Source organism: Polypterus senegalus, chromosome 8 (genome assembly GCF_016835505.1).
Source record: "Polypterus senegalus isolate Bchr_013 chromosome 8, ASM1683550v1, whole genome shotgun sequence".
NCBI lineage: Eukaryota > Metazoa > Chordata > Cladistia > Polypteriformes > Polypteridae > Polypterus > Polypterus senegalus.
In genome coordinates, this window is record NC_053161.1 from 7683415 (window position 1) to 7702568 (window position 19154).

The window sequence follows — 19154 nt, forward strand, 5'->3', positions numbered from 1 at the left end:
ATCTACATCCCCCTCTTCCAGGTTCTCTGGAGCTGCTTTTATAGTTCCTTTCTGATAGCCCTTATCCATCTGAGAAACATGTATGGACCAAGGATGTTACACTACCAATACAATATTAAACTTTTAACTTAATATTTTCTAGGTGATGTTGTTAAAGTAAATAACACTAGCATGAATGAAACAAGGCCAAATTAAGACTGCCATGGGCCTCAGGGTGTTGAAATTCAAAACTACTACCTCACCTCACTAACCCCACCAGACACACGCATATATTCACATATTATGAACATCACATAAGTCAATAAGAAATCAAATTTATGCATTGAAGTAAATAAAAAATACATAACTTATATAGGGCCAAATTCACTTTCCATTTTTGTTCATGTGCACATTACAATGAATGTAATAAATGAATCAATGGGTGAAACATCACATCTATGGTGTGACCACCAGGGAAAGATACAGCTACTGCACAGTCACAAGTCCTGGGTTCAAATAAAAGGTTAACTTGCAGAAATACCTTACAAAAGGCTTCTTTTTAATTGCAAATACAGGCACAACTCTCTAATTCTCTCTTTTCCTTCTCCTTCCACTCCTTCAGGCAAGCTTTTCCCATCTTCCACCCAATTCCAGCTCTCCTGGATGAGGTTTAGCAGCTGTTTTTTATCTTAGACCTGGGAGTACTTACGGTACTAGGATGTGGCCCATTGGAAGCTCTTCTGGGTCAATTGAAAGCCCCACAAAGCAGGGATCATGGATCCCTGCAGCAACCCATGGTGGTACCCATGGAACCTAACAAGGATGCCCCATGGGATTACAGCATACCTTGCAAGTATCTGTACAGGTAGAGTTGGCTAAGGATGCTATCACCTAGCATGTCAGGGGAGCACGCAGTCCTGACAGGTTGTCTCCCCTACCCTTCCATCACTCTGGCCTCCCAGCCAGGTGTCTTGTTCCAACCCTGCTGGGACACCAGTGTACCAACTTGAATCTACTGCATGTTCCTGGTTGAGGCAGGATGATATTCGCCTTGTATCTCATGACTCCAAAGGACTGAGCTCATGTCCAAGTAAGGACTCGCGTCCTATTCCTGACGGATAGCATATGATGTAAGCATAGTAAAATATCAATAACAATAAATAATTAAATTACTTGAGATCCAATAAAGTTTTACAAAGACATTTAAAAAACAAATCATTAAAAGGTTTGTACTTTTATACTGTAGTTTACTCTATACTATCTGTTTAAGGTTTGAAATCTAAATAATCAATGTAGACCTCAGCGTTAACGTTTGCAGTGCACCATGCAATGCATATGTCTCTGTTTTATGTTGCTTGGTATGGGATTCATAAAAGCAGTGTTAATGTGTGTGTTGCACCATCTATTGGAATGACAAATGCAATGCATTTTATTACTAAAAATGTTTGTGATGCACCGTCTGTTGGGATAACGGAGACACAACAACTGGCTGGACACACCTTTACTTTTATTAAGTTTTTATTAAGGTGGATATGGTTACTTTAACTTAACTATTTGCTCAGGTAGTTTCCCTATTTTATTAGAACTTTAAATTGTTATTTTTTTATTATTACATTTTGAAGAACTATAACCATTTTGTTTTCTTTTATCTATGTCCTTTTTTTTATTCTGGTGAAAAAAATCCATTACAGGTAAAGCTATGCTGAGTATTTAAAATTCGCTTTTTTGCTATATGAGTAATGAAAACAATTTAGATTCTATTTTAAAACACAAACATTTCCAGGAATCCTCACACTTTAAAATGGGGATGAAGGTAATTTTCACAACTGAAGCTAGGAAATTCAGCTTCCCCTGTATATTATATGCACAGTTGGATCAAGGGATTAAAATTAATCAGATGTGTTAAATGTACAGACTGCAGTTTGTGTAGCTCAATATGATATGGATGTGAGCAACACAAGCACCTCAGGCAACAGTCCTGTCTCCTTTTCTCTTTATTTTGTACACCTCAGAATATAAATATAACACCAGCTTATGTTACTTGCACTATCATGTTAACATCAACAAAACCAAGAAATGGGTTTTCACCGCAGTAAAGAGCCTCCATGTCCAGTCACTATTCAGGGAGTGGTCCACTTCTACAGGTACTTGGGGGTCCACATTAATGACAAGTTGGACTGATCTCAGAACATAGAGGAACTACATAAGAAAGGGCAAAGCTGGCTCTTTTTCCTTAAGAGACTGCATAACTTTATTGTGGGAAGTGACATCCTTCATATCTTTTATAACTAAGTGACAGCCTGTGCGATTTTTTTACACTGTGATGTGGTGGCCTGGTAACATCAATTCAAGAGAGGCCCACTGAATCAATAAGCTAATTAAAAAGGCAGGCTCAGTTATAGGACACACTCTGGACCCCCTGGAGGTAGACACAAGGGAGAGAATTCAAACAAAACTGGTTGCCATTATGAACAATTCTGCACATCTGACACGCAAACACGGACAACTTTCAACTAACAAATCATTCAGCAGGAGTGTGTCAAGAAACGCTAACAGGGCTCCTTTATACCAACAGTAATACTTCTGCCTAATATCTCACTGTCACTGTGACTGCCAAGTCAGAAGTTTTGTTTCTTTTAAATTTTCTTTTTCGCTCAGACCAAAGTGTGTGTGTATTTATTTATTTCTTTACTTGCCTACCGACCTCCATACAATACAATACGATTTATTTTTAGTACAGCCCAAAATTACACAAGAAGTGCCGCAATGGGCTTTAACAGGCCCAAACTCTTGACAGCCTTCCAGCCTTGACTCTCTAAGAAGACAAGAAAAAACTCCCAAAAAAAATCCCTTGTAGGGATAAAATGGAAGAAACCTTGGGAAAGGCAGTTCAAAGAGAGACCCCTTTCCAGGTAGGTTGGGTATGCAGTGGGTGTCAAAAAGAAGGGGGTCAATACAATACAGTGCAATACACTCCATCCATCCATCCATTATCCAGCCCGCTATATCCTAACTGAAGGGTCACGGGGGTCCGCTGGAGCCAATCCCAGCCAACACAGGGCGCAAGGCAGGAAACAAACCCTGGGCAGTGCGCCAGCCCACCGCATACTTACCGACCTAATAAGTTTCTGTTAAAAAACAAATTTCCTACTGGGGACAAATAATGATCTATCTATCTAGCTATCTAAACTAGTGGACAGATGATGCTGTAGAAATAATTGTCCTCTGTCTGCTATTTCCAAAATGAACACTGTATGGATGAAATTATGCACAATCTCTTTAAAAACCTTTTGCTCATTAGCACTTTCTTATCATTTCTACTCATTGTAATACATGTAAAGCTCATTTCCAAAGTGAGGGATATGTTAGTTTTCCCACTATATTAAATGCACACAAATTGAGTAAATGAACTTATTAATATATATTCAAAATGCTTTCAGGATGTGTAGCTGCATTCTCGTTACCTGTGCTCACTCTCACTTTACACTTGAAGGGATAATCGCTTTCTGCATTGGGGTTTATGCTATGGAGATTTCCCCTGTATAACATTTACACATCTAGATGAGTAAAAGTATTTTTTTCTTTTATTTTGCAGTAGACCTGCAATGTGACACAATAGTGCTATGGTAAGCATCACTGCTTCATGGATCCTGAGTTCAAATACCATGCTTGGTTGTTATTCATGTAATTCTTATTCTCTATGTGGGTTTCCTCCTACATCACCAAAGATGAAAGGTTAAGTAATTGGCTGTTCCAATCTAGTCACATTGTGAAGGCAAATATGAAGGCAATGGAGTGACGCCCACTGCTGTCAGGATTGGTTCAGCCACCTTTGACACTGAACTGGATTAAGAAGGGTGAAGAATGGAATGTCATGTTATGCATATAATTTGTTTCGTTTGTTTGTCTTTTTTGTCACACACTACCATTATATTAAGCTGTGGAAGGAAACCATTTGTATTGTTTTTCTTGGTATTAGTTATACTTAGATCTTCATTATATACAAAAGCATGTATAGCCTAATACACTGCAACACTATGCTGCCCATACATTTTTTACAATGTTCTTAATTTAATATAACAAAAGCTGTAGTAAGGCTACAACAAAGACAAGCGCAACAATTAAGAAAGCATTAATTTACAAATTGCATGGCAGAACATTTGAGCTCTGTGTTCATCATACTTGCTTGTGTATGGTAAATGGTGTACTTTATTGGAATGACTAACCTTTTCTGTCACAGATAATATCATAAATTTTGTCTCTCTCTGTAATAGGTTATCAGTTGTATTTCACATCTATTCATCTTGTTTTTTTAAAACAGTTGCCTGGTTAACAAACAGGTCCCATTTACACACACCTCCACACCTGCACTCATAATGGGGCCACAGGTAAGGACATGTTGTGAAACTCACTTTCACCACTTTGCGATATGAACTCAGGAAGATCCACCAGCGGTCAAATCATTTGTTTGCAGTGCCCTTAAAAAAAAAAAGCACAATTTTACTCATCTAGCTGTGCAAGTAACATACGGGGGAAACACATTTCCACAGCATAAACTTCACTAATTTCCCTTGAAATGAAGTGCAGGTCAGTGGCATCAGGAGTTGGAACATTTGAGGCTTTAGCCCCTGATCTTTCACTTTCAGTCGTAAGCATCTCAAATTAATTAATCCCCTGATCATCTTGTTCCTCTCCCCCCAAATCTTCAATTTAATATATTGGATAAACAATCAAGAAACTTCAAGGGGGACATCCTCCCACTCTTTGATTTTTGATCAGAGTTTAAAAAAAAAAAGAAGAGATGTGGCTAACACCCTGATATCTGCAATTCCTAACAAAACCCCTGGATATAAATGAAAGAGCAACAAAATACTTCCTAAAGCTTTTTGAAAACAGGTTTAGCAATTTAATCATCCAGTTTCAAATGCGTATATGATTTAAAAGGGAAACTAAAATAGCCATCAATACTCCTAAAAATAAAGGTGCCATAGTGGTTCTTCAGAATGATGCCATGGGGGCACTATTTTTGGGTCCCAAAAGAACCATCCAGATAAAGGTTCCAGAAAGAACCTTTCTTTATTTAGATAATCAAGAGGTTCCATAAATATCCACAAATAGATTATAACAGTTTTTTTAAATACTATAAATAGATAACAATTTTTTAGGTACGCTGCTATACATTAAAGATATGTTTTGTCCACATAGTAGGAACTTTTTCCAAAGGCCAAAGAACCAATTTTATATGCAGACCTTCACAGAATGAAATTGTTCTTTGTTCAGTAATGCTTTAACAACGAGCCACACAACCAGTAAAGTGCCATTAATTTTAAGAGTGTACTTTGGAAATTAGTCTTCCTCATAGAATAACATGACAGGGAGAAGAAGTAATGAGAAAGTGCTATAGGAAACAGTCTTTTACAGGGCTTTTAAATGTATATTAGACAATGTAATTATCAATCCTAGTTAGGGAAATATGTGCGCCTCCAGCATGAAGGGGTGTAGTGACACAGAAGAGAAGAGATTGCTATAGAAGACCACCTACAAGTTATATATATATATATATATATATATATATATATATATAAGAGAGAGAGAGAGAGAGAGACAGAGAGAGAGAGAGACAGAGAGAGAGAGAGAGAGAGAGGTGAAGGTCTGTGATATGGTTTGCATATTTGTAGCTGGAAATCCACAAAGGGAGCAAAGGAATCACTTATCTTAAAAAAGATTTTTATTCCCAAGCTTTCGATTCCTACCAGGAATCATCATCAGAGTAAAATGATTAGACTTACAGGAACTGAAGGCAATGTATAGCAAAAAAAAAAGGGGACAGTAGGTAGATGTGGGGGTTTGGGGATTGATGAGGTGGGGTTCGGAGGGTGCTGGTCATCCAGTCTTATTTTTTTATTTGACTGCTCTTCTTTTCAAGCCTGCATATTCTGGGTTCATCTCAAAATGATTTTGAATACTATGAGTTAATGTTTAAGTGGAATTAACCAAGAATACAGATAAGTAGTACTTTTCTAATGGTTTATTTTGGTCTTTTAATCGTCTTTGCACAGATTTCGTGGGTTCAAGAAACGAACTAATGTTATTATTAATATTATTGTTGTATTTTTACAATATTTTTTGTCGATGACATTTAGATCAAGAATATAATTTAACGGTATTGTCTTAGAATATATTACCCTTGCCTACCTGGCTGAACTTAAAATTTAACATTTTCTGAAAAGTTGCATTTTTCGACACGTTTTTAACAATCTTTACTGTCATATTTCATAGACAGTAAACATAAACTGGACATCACTTATCTGACAGCTTAAAATACAGACTTAACCATGAGGGGTTGTGGGTGCAAATGGCAGAGAATGCGGCTGCGCGTGCATATTACCGTCGGATAGAAGGCGTTTGGTACAGAGCATGCGTGAAATCAAAACTCTAAACGGCACGCAAAGCTGCGCGAGCACGAAGAGATAAAGTCAAAAGCCGCGCCACTGAATTCCACTGGACATCGATACAATTCATAACAGGTGAACGCATAGCGGCAACACTTAACAACTGGTTAAAAAGCAATCAGCCCCTCATCTGTGCGCGGATACGATAAACACTAAGCCTTTACACGACTGTGTGCGGATTAGTTAAACGTAGCCCTGATTTAATTATGTTGTTCATTCAAATTAACAAAACTAAGACCCGAGGATCATCCCATTCTAGTACAGTACTACTAGTCTAGTAGCGTTTTAGTACGGTATCATGATCTCATACACACTGCAACTGACCTGTTAAGACTAAGTACTCGTCCGACGCCTTAGAAACTCCGTTGAAGCCGAGACTTAACACTATTTGGGATTTGCCATATTTCCTGTGAGGTAATGCCACTGGGCTTGAGCGCAGCTGTCAGTGAAGTAGAACGATACGAGTGACAACGAGACTCTGACGTCAGAGTAATGTCGACTCGTCCGAACCGCATCTAGCAAAACGACGAGTTGAAAATAAGCTCCCATTCATTTCCCCTTGGGGGCTCGAACGTTTTGCGCTTGCGCGTTGTTTCGTGAGTTAACTCGCCAAATACACCAAGTGGTTCTAGACAAGAAACCCCGCCTCCTAAAGAGGTATGAAGCGCTTACCGATTTAACTTTTCAGGGCGTGTGGGAATCAGTAAAAGAGCAAGGAAGTGTGGGCACATGCACTCATTCTTTTAACTGAAGAAAGTTGCAGTTCGTAATGGCTTTTTATCTGTGAACATTTTGTGGCGGATAGGGATAGCTAGCGCTCCAAAGGGAATCTGCAGTTCACGGATTGCAAGCTGAGACGGAGATCACGCTTAAGAAAATGTATTTTTTTCCACTGAAAATGATGCGAAAAAATGTTAAATATATTGTTGCATCTGGGATTCTGGCATTAGGAATACTTGCTTACCTGGATTTCATATCCCTGGATATCTGGCATCAAAAACACGGTGAGTGTTAAAAAAGTGCATTAAAATTAGGTTATCACTTGTACTGACTGCATACTTGTATCAAGAGTGTTAAAATGTTTAATTTATTTGCATCCGTCGGCCAGAATTGTTTTTTTTTTTAAATATAATTTGCATATAAATATGGGATACCGACTCCTTATTTTGGTAGGGGCACGTATAGCATTGTTTCTTTTATTCATTAGGGGTAAGTTGTCTCGATTCTTTTCCGTTGTTATTTTAAACATTTTACTTTCCGATATATGTTAGCGTTTATTTATTTTTATCTCCGGTTACAGTTTGGAGCAAATTCCAGTTTGTCTTTACCATACATCCCATTCATTTCATTGTTATTTGCGCTTTTTTAAATATTTGCAGACGACGATTGATTTACTTTCAAAAGTTCAAAACCCTTTTAACCCAGGAACGCGAATCGGGAGATTCAGGAACCGCCTAACCGAGGAGTACAGTACTCTCCTCTCCAAGAGAACACCTGTTACTTCGTTTTAACACTAACGCGCTTTGCTTTGTTGCTGAGCATCCCTCTGCCTTGATTTTTAGCAAGCGCTTCCTGTTCGCGTTGTACAAACTTAGTCTGCTTTACCGTCTCGACGTAAAATCAAGCAGTTTATACGTCACATATAAACTATTTTTTGCGATACTTACAATTATCGAAGTGGGTAACTTGATGTTTGATCATTTACTTTTTCCCAGCGGAATATATTTGTGCTCAGAATCTAGCGGAGGCTCGTTAACCAAGAGAGCGAGAGACGGAGTGAACATCTCAGAGGGAATTTCAGGACAACAAGCAAACTGAAACTGAGCGTCTGAAGTTGGAAACGCACGACAGGCTAACTTTGACATAAAAGAAAAAGCCTGCACTGCCCAAACCTGTAATCGCTAAAGATTTAATCAAGATTTTGATACTTTACATATCTGGAGAAAATTTTAGCTAAGCGTGGTAAACAATGTAATTGCGATTCCCAGAGTCATTGGGGTGCACTTCCCTGTGAACATTGCGATTAGCGCTTGAGGGGGTTGCGTGCAGGGGGATTGGTTGAGGGATGGTATGTGGGAGAGTGTCTTTTCTGAAATGTAAAACTGTAAAAAGATGAAAGAATATTTGTGTTTTGTATACATGCGGTATGAACTGGATACACATTCTGTTTATGCAAATCTACACTACTTTTAAAAATACATTTTTTTATGTCACTTTATTGGTTCCCCCTAAAACCATTCCTTGACAACACCATTTAATTCTGGAAAGGGTTATTTGCATATCAAACTGTGTCTTTTGGGCCTTTTAAAAGGATCCTAATATGTGGATAAAACTGAAATCTTTACTGTGTATTAATCCACCTAGCAGGATAGAGCAAATCAAGAAAACCTGAACTTGGCCATGCTATTTTATGCAGCAAGGGTCCTGTGAAAATCGGGAATGCATTGAGCTCTCACAAATCTGTTGTCATATCTTCATGGCTATTTATGGAGTCTGTTGCAGATATAAAGTTTTTTTTTTCTCTCCTGGAACCTTCAATGTGGACGGTTCTTTTGGAAACCAAAACTGGTTCCCCTATGGGATAACACTGAAGAACCACTCAGTCACCTTTTATTTTTAAGAGTGCATGTTTGTTTATACAGTATATGGTGGTAGACATCAGAAAGCTTGTATGACTTTGTCAAGTAAATTGGTTAAACATGCCTGATCTTAAGTATTTCATGTTGATCTCCCTTTATATAATAGTGGTTGTTTTTTTTTTTCTCTCCTTTTTCAACATCCATTAATCCACCATTTTATGTGAGTCTGCTAGGGTCATAGGGACTGAAGTCTGCCCTAACTGCCTTAGTATAAGGTTTTTTCCTGCTCTGGACTGAATGTAAGTCAGTTTGTAGTTGCCAGCATGTGTGAATGTGCTCTGCATTTGGTGCATAAGAGGAAATTTTGCTGGTTTTTGTCCAATCAGTTTCTTATTTAGAGGCCAGTTCTTCTTGCTATTAGGTGTGATTTCTGATGGAAATTCCTTACAGTTTTGGTTTTCTGAATAAATATCAAATAACTTGTGCATGAACAGATGCTCTGTTTGGGGCTGTGCTTTGCCTTGTGACTGATGTTGATGGAATAGTTTCCAGCTCCACCCATCCTTAATTGTTCTCAATTTAAAAGAAACAAACAGATTGATAATGAATAAGTTAAAAATCATTTTTTTAGTTGTGGTATCTTTTATTACACAACAGTCTATCATTCTTTTGGTTTGTTTGTTAAGATCCTAAGAACATGACTATTTCTGTATGTTTCTGAGTTTGTAATAAAAATAGTGTGGGCGCTCATTTTTTGATGCTTCCAGCTGTATGCGTTAGGTACAATGTGACCACCTTCAAGGCCAGCTCAAGTACGGCATTGGCTTTACTTAAATCTGGTAATGTGGAACTCCATAACCTTAGGTCTTGCTCTAGCTTTGGGTTGAGCTGTGTGGCTTGATGGGTACCCTAGTAAACTTTTGCTGTCAAAAATAGTGTTTTTTTTTTTCTTCATTATCTATCCCTCAAGCCAGTTTCTTGTGCAACCTGGCGATCATCTCTACTGCCAATGCCACAGGCTTACCATTTCTGTCTTTACAAAGTAGAAAAGAAACTAGAGAAGACTAATGGATTGTAAGTGATCCACACTGAAAAACACAACTGTTTACAAAATTTCTCCAGTAAGAAAGAAGAAAACATTTTTGATTCTACTGATCCTGGGCAGAAACGAACCATCTACAGTAACTGATTAAAATTTTCATTTAATACTATCTAATACTATTTATCGTAGTAATTTATTCTGCACTTTTATGTTCAATTATAACTATCCTTTCATTTCAAGCACCCACTTAGACTAACTGGCAGCTGCTGCCAGAGAGGGCACAATAAAATCTAATATGTGGTCTAGTATGTGGATATGTATATCTAGTATGTGAATTGTAACACCTGGGGAAATAGGACTATGAATCTACTGTATGCAAACGTTAAAGACACATACAGCACCACCCCGCTGCCTGCGCTTGGGAAAGAAGATCATAACCTGGTTCTGCTTCAGCCTCACTACAAACCAAGAGTGAAGGAGCTACCTACAACCACACGCTCAGTTAGGAAGTGGTTCCCTGAGGCAGACCAGGCTCTGAGAAACTGCTTTGGAACTACGGACTGGGATATCCTGCAGGCATATAGTGAGAACATTGAGGAAGTTGTTGACTGCACTACTGATTACATCAACTTCTGTATGGACATTGTAGTTCCAGTAAGAACAGTACGCTGCTATGCTAACAACAAGCCATGGATTACAACTGACATCAAGGGCCTTTTGAACCAGAAGAAAAGGGCTTTTAAAGTCAGTGATCAGCATGAGTTCAAGCGCGTGCAGAAGGAACTCCGAGTCCAGCTCAGGGCGGCGAAGGAGCAGTACAGGAGAAAGCTGGAGCAGAAGTTACAGAATAACAGCATGAAGGAAGTGTGGGATGGGATGAAGATCATCATTGGCTGCAGCTTAAAGCGGGGTGCCACCATTGAGAGAGACGTGGAGAGGGCAAACCAGATGAACAACCTCTTTAGCAGGTTTGACCACCCTAACGCACTCTCACCTCAGAGTGCTGCACCCTCCACCCATCCTTCTGCTGATACCAGCATAGGAAAGCGTTTCTCCCAACCCACAATTACAGCAGCCAAGGTAAACAGAGAGCTGAGGAGACTTTGTGCCAGCAAAGCAGCGGGTCCAGATGGAGTATCACCACGACTACTGAAGACCTGTGCGTTGGAGCTGGGGAGTCCTCAACAGCACATCTTCAACCTGAGCGTGGAACAGGTGAGAGTCCTGAGGCTTTGGAAAGTATCTTGTATCGCCCCAGTCCCAAAGGTGTCGCGTCCTATTGAGCTGAATGAATTCCGGCCTGTCGCTCTGACGTCACATGTGATGAAGACCATGGAGCGGCTGCTGCTTCACCACCTGAAGCCACAGGTCCGCCACACCCTTGACCCTCTGCAGTTCACATACCAGGAGAAGGTGGGAGCAGAGGATGCCATCATCTATATACTACACCGACCCCTCTCCCACTTGGACAGAGGCAGTGGTGCTGTAAGAATTATTTTTCTGGACGTCTGTAGCGCCTTCAACACCATCCAACCTCTGCTCCTTAGGGACAAGCTGACAGAGATGGGACTAGATTCATACCTGGTGGCATGGATCGTGGACTATCTTACAGACAGACCTCAGAATGTGCGTCTCGAGAACTGCAGGTCTGACATTGTGGTCAGCAACACCGGAGCGCTGCAGGGGACTGTACTTTCTCCAGTCCTGTTCAGCCTATATACATCGGACTTCCAATACAACTTGGAGTCCTGCTACATGCAAAAGTTTGCAGATGACACTGCTATCGTGGGCTGCATCTGGAGTGTGCAGGAGGAGGGGTATAGGAAGCTAATCAAGGACTTTGTTAAATGGTGTGACGCAGACCATGTGAACACCAGCAAAACCAAGGAGCTGGTGGTGGATTTTAGGAGGCCCAGGCCCCTCATGGACCCCGTGATCATCAGAGGTGACTGTGTGCAGAGGGTGCAGACCTATAAATACCTGGGAGTGCAGCTGGATGATAAACTGGACTGGACTGCCAATACTGATGCTCTGTGCAAGAAAGGACAGAGCCGACTATACTTCCTTAGAAGGCTGGCGTCCTTCAACATCTGCAATAAGATGCTGCAGATGTTCTATCAGACGGTTGTGGCGAGCGCCCTCTTCTACGCGGTGGTGTGCTGGGGAGGCAACATAAAGAAGAGAGATGCCTCACGCCTGGACAAACTGGTGAGGAAGGCAGGCTTTATTGTAGGCACAGATCAGGACAGTTTGATATCCATGGCAGAGTGACTGGCACTGAGCAGGCTCCTGTCAATAATGGAAAATCCACTGAACAGGATTATCTCCAGATAGAGGAGCAGCTTCAGCGACAGATTGCTGTCACTGTCCTGCTCCACTGACAGACTGAGGAGATCGTTCCTCCCCCACACTATGCGACTCTTCAATTCCACCCCCTGTAAACGTTAATATTATACAAAGTTATTGTCTGTTTGTTATACCTTCATTGTTATCACTCTTTGATATTGTTCTTTATCAGTATGCTGCTGCTGGAGTATGTGAATTTCCCTTGGGATTAATAAAGTATCTATCTATCTAATATTTAGTTTCCTTAATTTTCATTGCTCTTCCTTACATTTTTTTAAGAAAATTTTGTGGCACTTTATTTTTTTTTTATGCTAGTTTGTCATTTTACTTAAGGTTCAACTTAAGCTGTTTATAATTTCAAATGAAGAAACGATTTATAATTCAGTCTTCCAATTTTATTTGTGGTATGGTGGAACAGCCATTTAGAACTTCTGCCTCCCAACTTGTGAACTGAGCACTGTTCTCCTGGTTTATTTTTTTTCCTTGCCCAAATGCCAAATGTGGGACGTCAATTGGAAGCTTTAAATTTGGCATGGTATGTGTGAGTATGGATTTGCATGTGAGTGTGACTAGTAATGGAGTGGCAAACCATTTCAGGTTGGTTCTTGCTAATTGTTCAGGGCCTCCAGACTAAGTCGTTTCTTCTGAAACCCTGAACTGTAGTAGAAAGTTTAAATAATGTATGATTTTTGTCAGTGCCTTCAAGAACTCCTTAATTTTCATAATCTTAGCAAATCAGGCAGTCGTGACACTTTTCCTTTGATCAGCAGTCATATAATGTGACAGTTTCCAGTGAATCAGCAACAACACTGTTATGGGTTTTTTTTTTTTGGTTGCTCGGCTTGTCTTAGGGCTGTGGCTTCTGTGTGTGCAAGAGAGAACAACCAATGAGCGCTTGACCAGAAATACCATGCGTACAATTATGTTCTCTATAGTGTTGCAGTTGTGTTTTCTCTAGGTTGTCTGATGGGCCTTTTTTTAATTCTGCACAGTGTGCCAGTTCTTATTGTAGTGTGCATCACAATGATTTGCTGATAAAATGTGTGAAACTTTTGTGGCGGAACTATAGTGAAAAGTGATAGGGAAGTTGTCGTTCCATGTGATTTCTAGGTATGTCATTTGGTATCCTCAAAGCAACAATAACAATTTATGACTATGCTTGCCAATTTGTCCAACAAGTGTTGGCAGGCTCCACACGTGCCCAGTGACTGGCGGAAGGGCCTGATAGTTAAGCTCCCAATGAAAGACAATTGATTGTAATAATTGCTGAGGCATCACATTACTCTCTGTTCCAAGCAAGATCTTCTGCATTGTCCTTTTTGTGATGCATGCAGGATGCTGTGAACTAGCTGCTGTGAGAGAAACAAGCTGGGTTTTGCACAGGGTGCTGGTCTCAAATCAATCTTTACCTTATGGAACATTGTATTGAATTTCAGCAGCCACTTGTTCTGAATTTCACTGATCTCAAGAAGGCCTTTGATAGTGTCCACCAAGTGTCAGTTTGGAAGGTGGTACAATCCTATGGAATCCCCATACCCATGTAGTATGTCAGCATCTTCAGGAATTTATATTTCAACTCCAGTTGCTGTGTAAAGACGGAGGATGATTTTCCTGACTTTTTTGCCATTAAAACCGGCATACAATAAGGCTGCATTCTTTCATTATTTCTGTTCCAACTTGTCATGGATTTCTTTATAAGGTGGGCAATAACAGACACACAAGGTGGTGTCCAATGAACGAAGGACTTGCAATTCACACATCTTGATTTTTGCCAGTGACATAATACTATTGGCCATAACTAACTAAACCAGCGCTACAAGCTGTGATCACGAACCTTGAACGTGAAGCAGGGAAGGTCGGCTTAATCATCAGCTTGGTCAAGTCTAAGGTCATGAGGGTTAACTGTAAATTTAGGGTGCAAATAACAGTTAGGCACCACGTCTAGTCATCCCTTGTCTGTTAGTGCAGCATTAAAAAATTGACTGTATTGTCATCCCAACTGCTATCTGTGCCAGCAAAATGTGGAGGAACCCTAAACTGATTGCTCACAAGCTTAATTTCTTTCACCAGCAGTGACCTCAATGAAAACTCTCATACAGAGAGAATATTACAAATGATGTGGTGCCAAAGCAAGTGTTTCCTCAGATCAGTAGAAGACCTCTTTACAGGATTCGCTTAGACGCACAAATACTACGTCTTCCTACTCAACACATTCCAAAGTTTACCATGTGCTGGATACCACCAAGGAGGACATGAAAACTAGGCAGGCCATGTACCACCTGGCATTTTACTGGGGGAACCTGAAAACTATCAACTAACTGCTGGATGAAGCTGAACTTGCTGCAGCTGATAAGAGACCATTGGAGAGCACCTCCTGCCCGATGCTCCAAGGAGAATGGGAGGACCTACCTAACCAACTAACTAACGAGGCAACAAGGTCAAACAACTGTTGATATTAAATGTGAATGCTATGTGAAGACTTGAAGTCCTCTACTTAGCTGCCAGATTTCAACTGAAAGTATTTCACTATAGTATTCACTTTGCAAGGTACTTTTTAAAAGAAATGCTTGATTAATTAAACAATTTGGTTGTTGAAGTGGTTAATAAATGGTTTTATAGTTAAACTCATTTTGTATATGAAAGGAACTGAATAACCAAGGTGATGCTGCACACTTAACCGGCTCATCCAAGTACATTTTTTTTTTTTAAACAATTATCGTCCTGAAAAACTTAAGTCTAAACATATTATTTTTATTTTTTTTTTTTGCATACAACTGCACAAAACTGATTTTCATCATATTTGTAGAATAACATTTTTTTCCCCATATTCTGTCAGAGTTCCTGTCTTTCAAAGTATTGTCAGGAGAAAGGTTGCTCCATACTTGTATCAGATGAGATAAAGACAGACTGTAACATATAAAGAAAGAGCAAAATAAATTGGCAAAGGAACCCTATATCCACATTAGGCATGGAGTAAACAGTGCCTGTCGTGGACCACAGTGGATCTGGTAAGTTGATACAGTGCTATGGAGTGGTACTACTGTGGGACAGTGGGGGTGTATGTGTCTTTCACACAAAGAGAAATGATGTGTGGTACTATCAGGTTGCCAACCATATTTCTGTCGTTGTGCAAACAACATCTTGGAGGCAGTCATGCAGGCTGACCGCAAGTACATTATGTGTAGCAACGAAGCCTTTTCAATACAAAATGATACCCGAGAATTCGGTGGAATTAGTAGTCATTACAGGCGAATCAATTAACATGTCATTGAGGACACACTTCAACCTTCAAAGTGATGCTATATTCACATGCTCCGGGGATTTCCAGAGTTAACATTTGATATTGACTACTTTACAATTGTTCTGTTTGGAGAGAAACTTGAAGTTGCTATTGATTTGCTGTATGATTAACACAAAATGGAGTTGAATATTGCCTCAATTTTTAAAATAATAAAAACAACAGAAGCCTGTTAAACTTATATTACATCACTTTAAATATAACATGACAACTAAATTGCTTTTCTGACTGGGGTAGTTATTGCATTTTTGTTTCATATAGGTAGGAGGTCAGGGTTACATCAGAATTGCCTGACTGGAAGCTGCCACTTAGAAGGGTGTTCTGTTCACATGAATTTTCCCTATGGGAAGCTCATGTTTTCAGCATTACTAATCGAACAAGAAGGCAGTGATACTTTCTTGTTGCCCCAAAGCAAACTGGCAGAGAAGTTAGAATTTAGAGTTTGAAAGGTGATTAGTGATAAGCCTTTGCTGTTTTCTGAGGTGGTGCAACCTGGGATCTGTGGAGGGTGTTGAAGGTACATTGAAGTATTTGTTATTTTGTTTGAAGTAAGAAGGAGTGTTCTATTTTGAGTTTTTTGAGATGTTTTTGCCAATATCTTTACCTCAGTCACTCATTGTTAAATAAACTGTAAGTAATTTATAGTTTTTCTTTATCACAACCTGTTTACACTAAACTGTGAGATGCTGGAACAAGTAATTTTTTTTTTTTTTTTAAATAGTTTTGTGACTTCTAGGATATGTGACTGGCAAAAACATTTACAAATGGGTTGTGAAAACATATATAAATACATAGCGGAGTGTATGGTCTAGAACTTGAAAGTACATTTCATGAGGAACTTAAGATTCATTGTGCACTCCTCCCCGTTCACGTCTAAACAGTATACTGAAATGATAAAAAATACTAATAGTTGGTTGGATTACATAATATGTGTAGAATACATATGAAGGGAGGTCATTGCTAAACTATGTAGCATGATACATTTGCAAAGCCTCATCTGGAATATAGTGTGAAGCTTCGTGCCCAGGTTACAGGAAAAACATGGGAATTGTGTATCAGCACTAGACCTATTTCATGAGGAGGAGGAATTGGTTATGAGGAAATAGAGATTAGGAAATGACTTGCCAGAAGTTTTTTGAAAGTCGTATTTGAAAATGAGTCCTTCAACAACTGTGTCTTTTTTTTTTTTTCTCTCTTCCACCCAACCAAACCCCATCCCCCCTTTTTCATATGGCACAGATACATGGAATAAGTTATAAAGCAGTGCAATATATTGTACTATTTTTTGGGACCTTTAGGACTTGACATAACCTAATATTTGTAGACTATTTGTTCAATAGGGATAGTGGCATGTTACTGTGAAAGGCCTTGCATTTCTTATGTTCTTATCTCCTAATATACAGAACATTTGTATTTAAAGAATATAGTACAGGTTCACATCTTGATTTAGCCAGGATTTCAAGTTTGGATTGCTGTATTGTTTCTCCTCACATTTTTTCAGTGGTACAGTGAATTCTTATTTGCTTGTTTGAATAACATGTACATGTCACCACTGCCATGTTCACCAGGTAGTACTGAGACCAGTATGTACCATACTTTCAAACCTCTGGGGTCTTCCTTTCCTTAATGGCACTTTACATACAAACCTCTCAATCAGAACTTGACCCAGTTCACTAGTAGCAATAGCACACAGGAATATGCCATAATTTGGTTCATTTTTAATAGAAAATTTCCATACCGATTCAAGAATGGGGTTCTAGCAATAGGTATTAAAGAGTTTAAGTAATCCAAAGCTTAATATAGAGAAGTTGTAGTCATTGCTTCACACAAGCAAGCAGCCTTTCATAACAATAAAATAGATCTAATGTTAACAGGTTTTTCATTAATTTTGTTGAACATTAAAGCCCTGCACATGTTTTTTTGTTAATTTATGAAAAGCTAAGTTGAGAGTAAACTGTGAAGCCTTCCTTTTAACAGAATGAGTTCATTGTTGTGCTATATACCAGTATTACACTGAAACTTGTGGAGATGATGGAGCAGTAAAGGTCCATAATAGACAGTAAAAGTATAGCAAGCTTCTTTTAAAAGTGTATTTGTGAATGTACTGTACATGTTTCAAATTGAAGATGATGCTGGTGATAGTTGATAATATGAGCGAACAAGGGATGAAGAATTGTACAGTTAACAATCTGCACTGAGCAAGGCTGGTGCAGGCAGCAAGTACATAGCCAAATCCTTTCAAAAGACATGAACTGCCTGGTGGCCAGTGTAAAAACATGTTGTAGAAGATTGTTATATTTTGAATTCAGATATCGCCCATCAATTTTACTTGCATTTAAAATAACGTTCATATTAAATCTCTGTAATTCCACTCATAACTGTAATGTGCTTCATATGGCTCACCCTATTTGCTGTAGTTATCAAGGTAATAAATTCATAACCTTTTCTTTGGGACTTGGCTCTATGTGCAGTTTAATTTCTCTGTTTACATTTATCATCTAATTTTGTTTTCCAAATGGACAAACAAGGAGGAAAACAAACTGGAGTCATTTTGAAATTCTGGTGTACAAAACTGTAGTGTTCATTCTTAAGTGCATACTATGTAATTTATTGACTTCATCACCTTTTTGAATTTCAGTGGTAGATGCTTATTGCTTTGAAGTGAGAACATTTGCTTTCATATAAGCCAGCATGCATTCATACCTGTCCACTCTGAGCTAGTAGGTGGGTTAAAACAGGGACAGTTACAGCCCAAGGTGGAGTGCAAATATGAAATTACCTTTAACCTGTGGGGAAATAGAGTGTTATAGTTTGTAATTCCATTACAGATACAATATGATTTTGGTTTTTAATTTCACTTTAGCACTTTTCTAGGAATTCAGTTTTAACTTTGCTGCCTCATTACTTACTGTACATGATTAAGCTTTTGGATTTTATACTCTGTCATTTACTTGTAAGTAACAAACATCCAATGTGGATGTGATGGTCAGAAATGAAGGCAAAAGAAAATCTTTCACACTATGCACACAGTATATGAGACAGCAGCAGGGGTAGATTCTGCTTATTAAATTATCTTTTGTACAAGTCAAGGGTGTATACACCCAGGGTCTGGTAAATATAATGAAGTAGACATGTCAAAAGAGGGAAGTTGGTCTTCAAGACTATCCTCAACTGAAAAGTAAAGACAAAGTGAAGGAAATCATGAAGCAACAAATTAGAACTCAAAAAGCATGTGTTTAACATTTTCTTTTTTTATATGTCAGTTTAGTTACGTTTTTTTTTTGTTTTACTTTTAGGGAGAAAGATGTCATTATGGCTTCATACAATTTGAAGTATCAGAGCTCTAGGGATTATCTGAAAAGCATAATCAAAATTTGATATATAGATGAGTAACCATAAACCATTGCTTTTACGGTAGAGTACTTGATTATTAGAGTCCATTATAGTCACTGTTGGGT

General features: G+C 38.9%; 1 protein-coding gene and 1 long non-coding RNA gene across 2 annotated transcripts in view; one reads left to right on the top strand and one right to left on the bottom strand.

Annotated features, from left to right (window-relative positions):
- The window catches only part of LOC120533735, an 89824-nt gene extending 82932 nt beyond the window's left edge, over positions 1-6892 (bottom strand). The window contains exons 1-2 of the long non-coding RNA XR_005634612.1: positions 6756-6892; positions 4392-4457 (exon numbers count right to left, since the gene is read on the bottom strand). This is a non-coding gene — a long non-coding RNA (uncharacterized LOC120533735). The remainder of the gene's footprint in view (positions 1-4391; positions 4458-6755) is intronic.
- A 241-nt stretch (positions 6893-7133) lies between these two features.
- The window catches only part of b4galnt3b (beta-1,4-N-acetyl-galactosaminyl transferase 3b), a 196392-nt gene continuing 184371 nt past the window's right edge, over positions 7134-19154 (top strand). Inside the window, exon 1 of the mRNA XM_039760655.1 lies at positions 7134-7435. Within this exon, the coding sequence (XP_039616589.1) occupies positions 7309-7435 (127 nt within the window). The 5' untranslated portion in view covers positions 7134-7308. The remainder of the gene's footprint in view (positions 7436-19154) is intronic.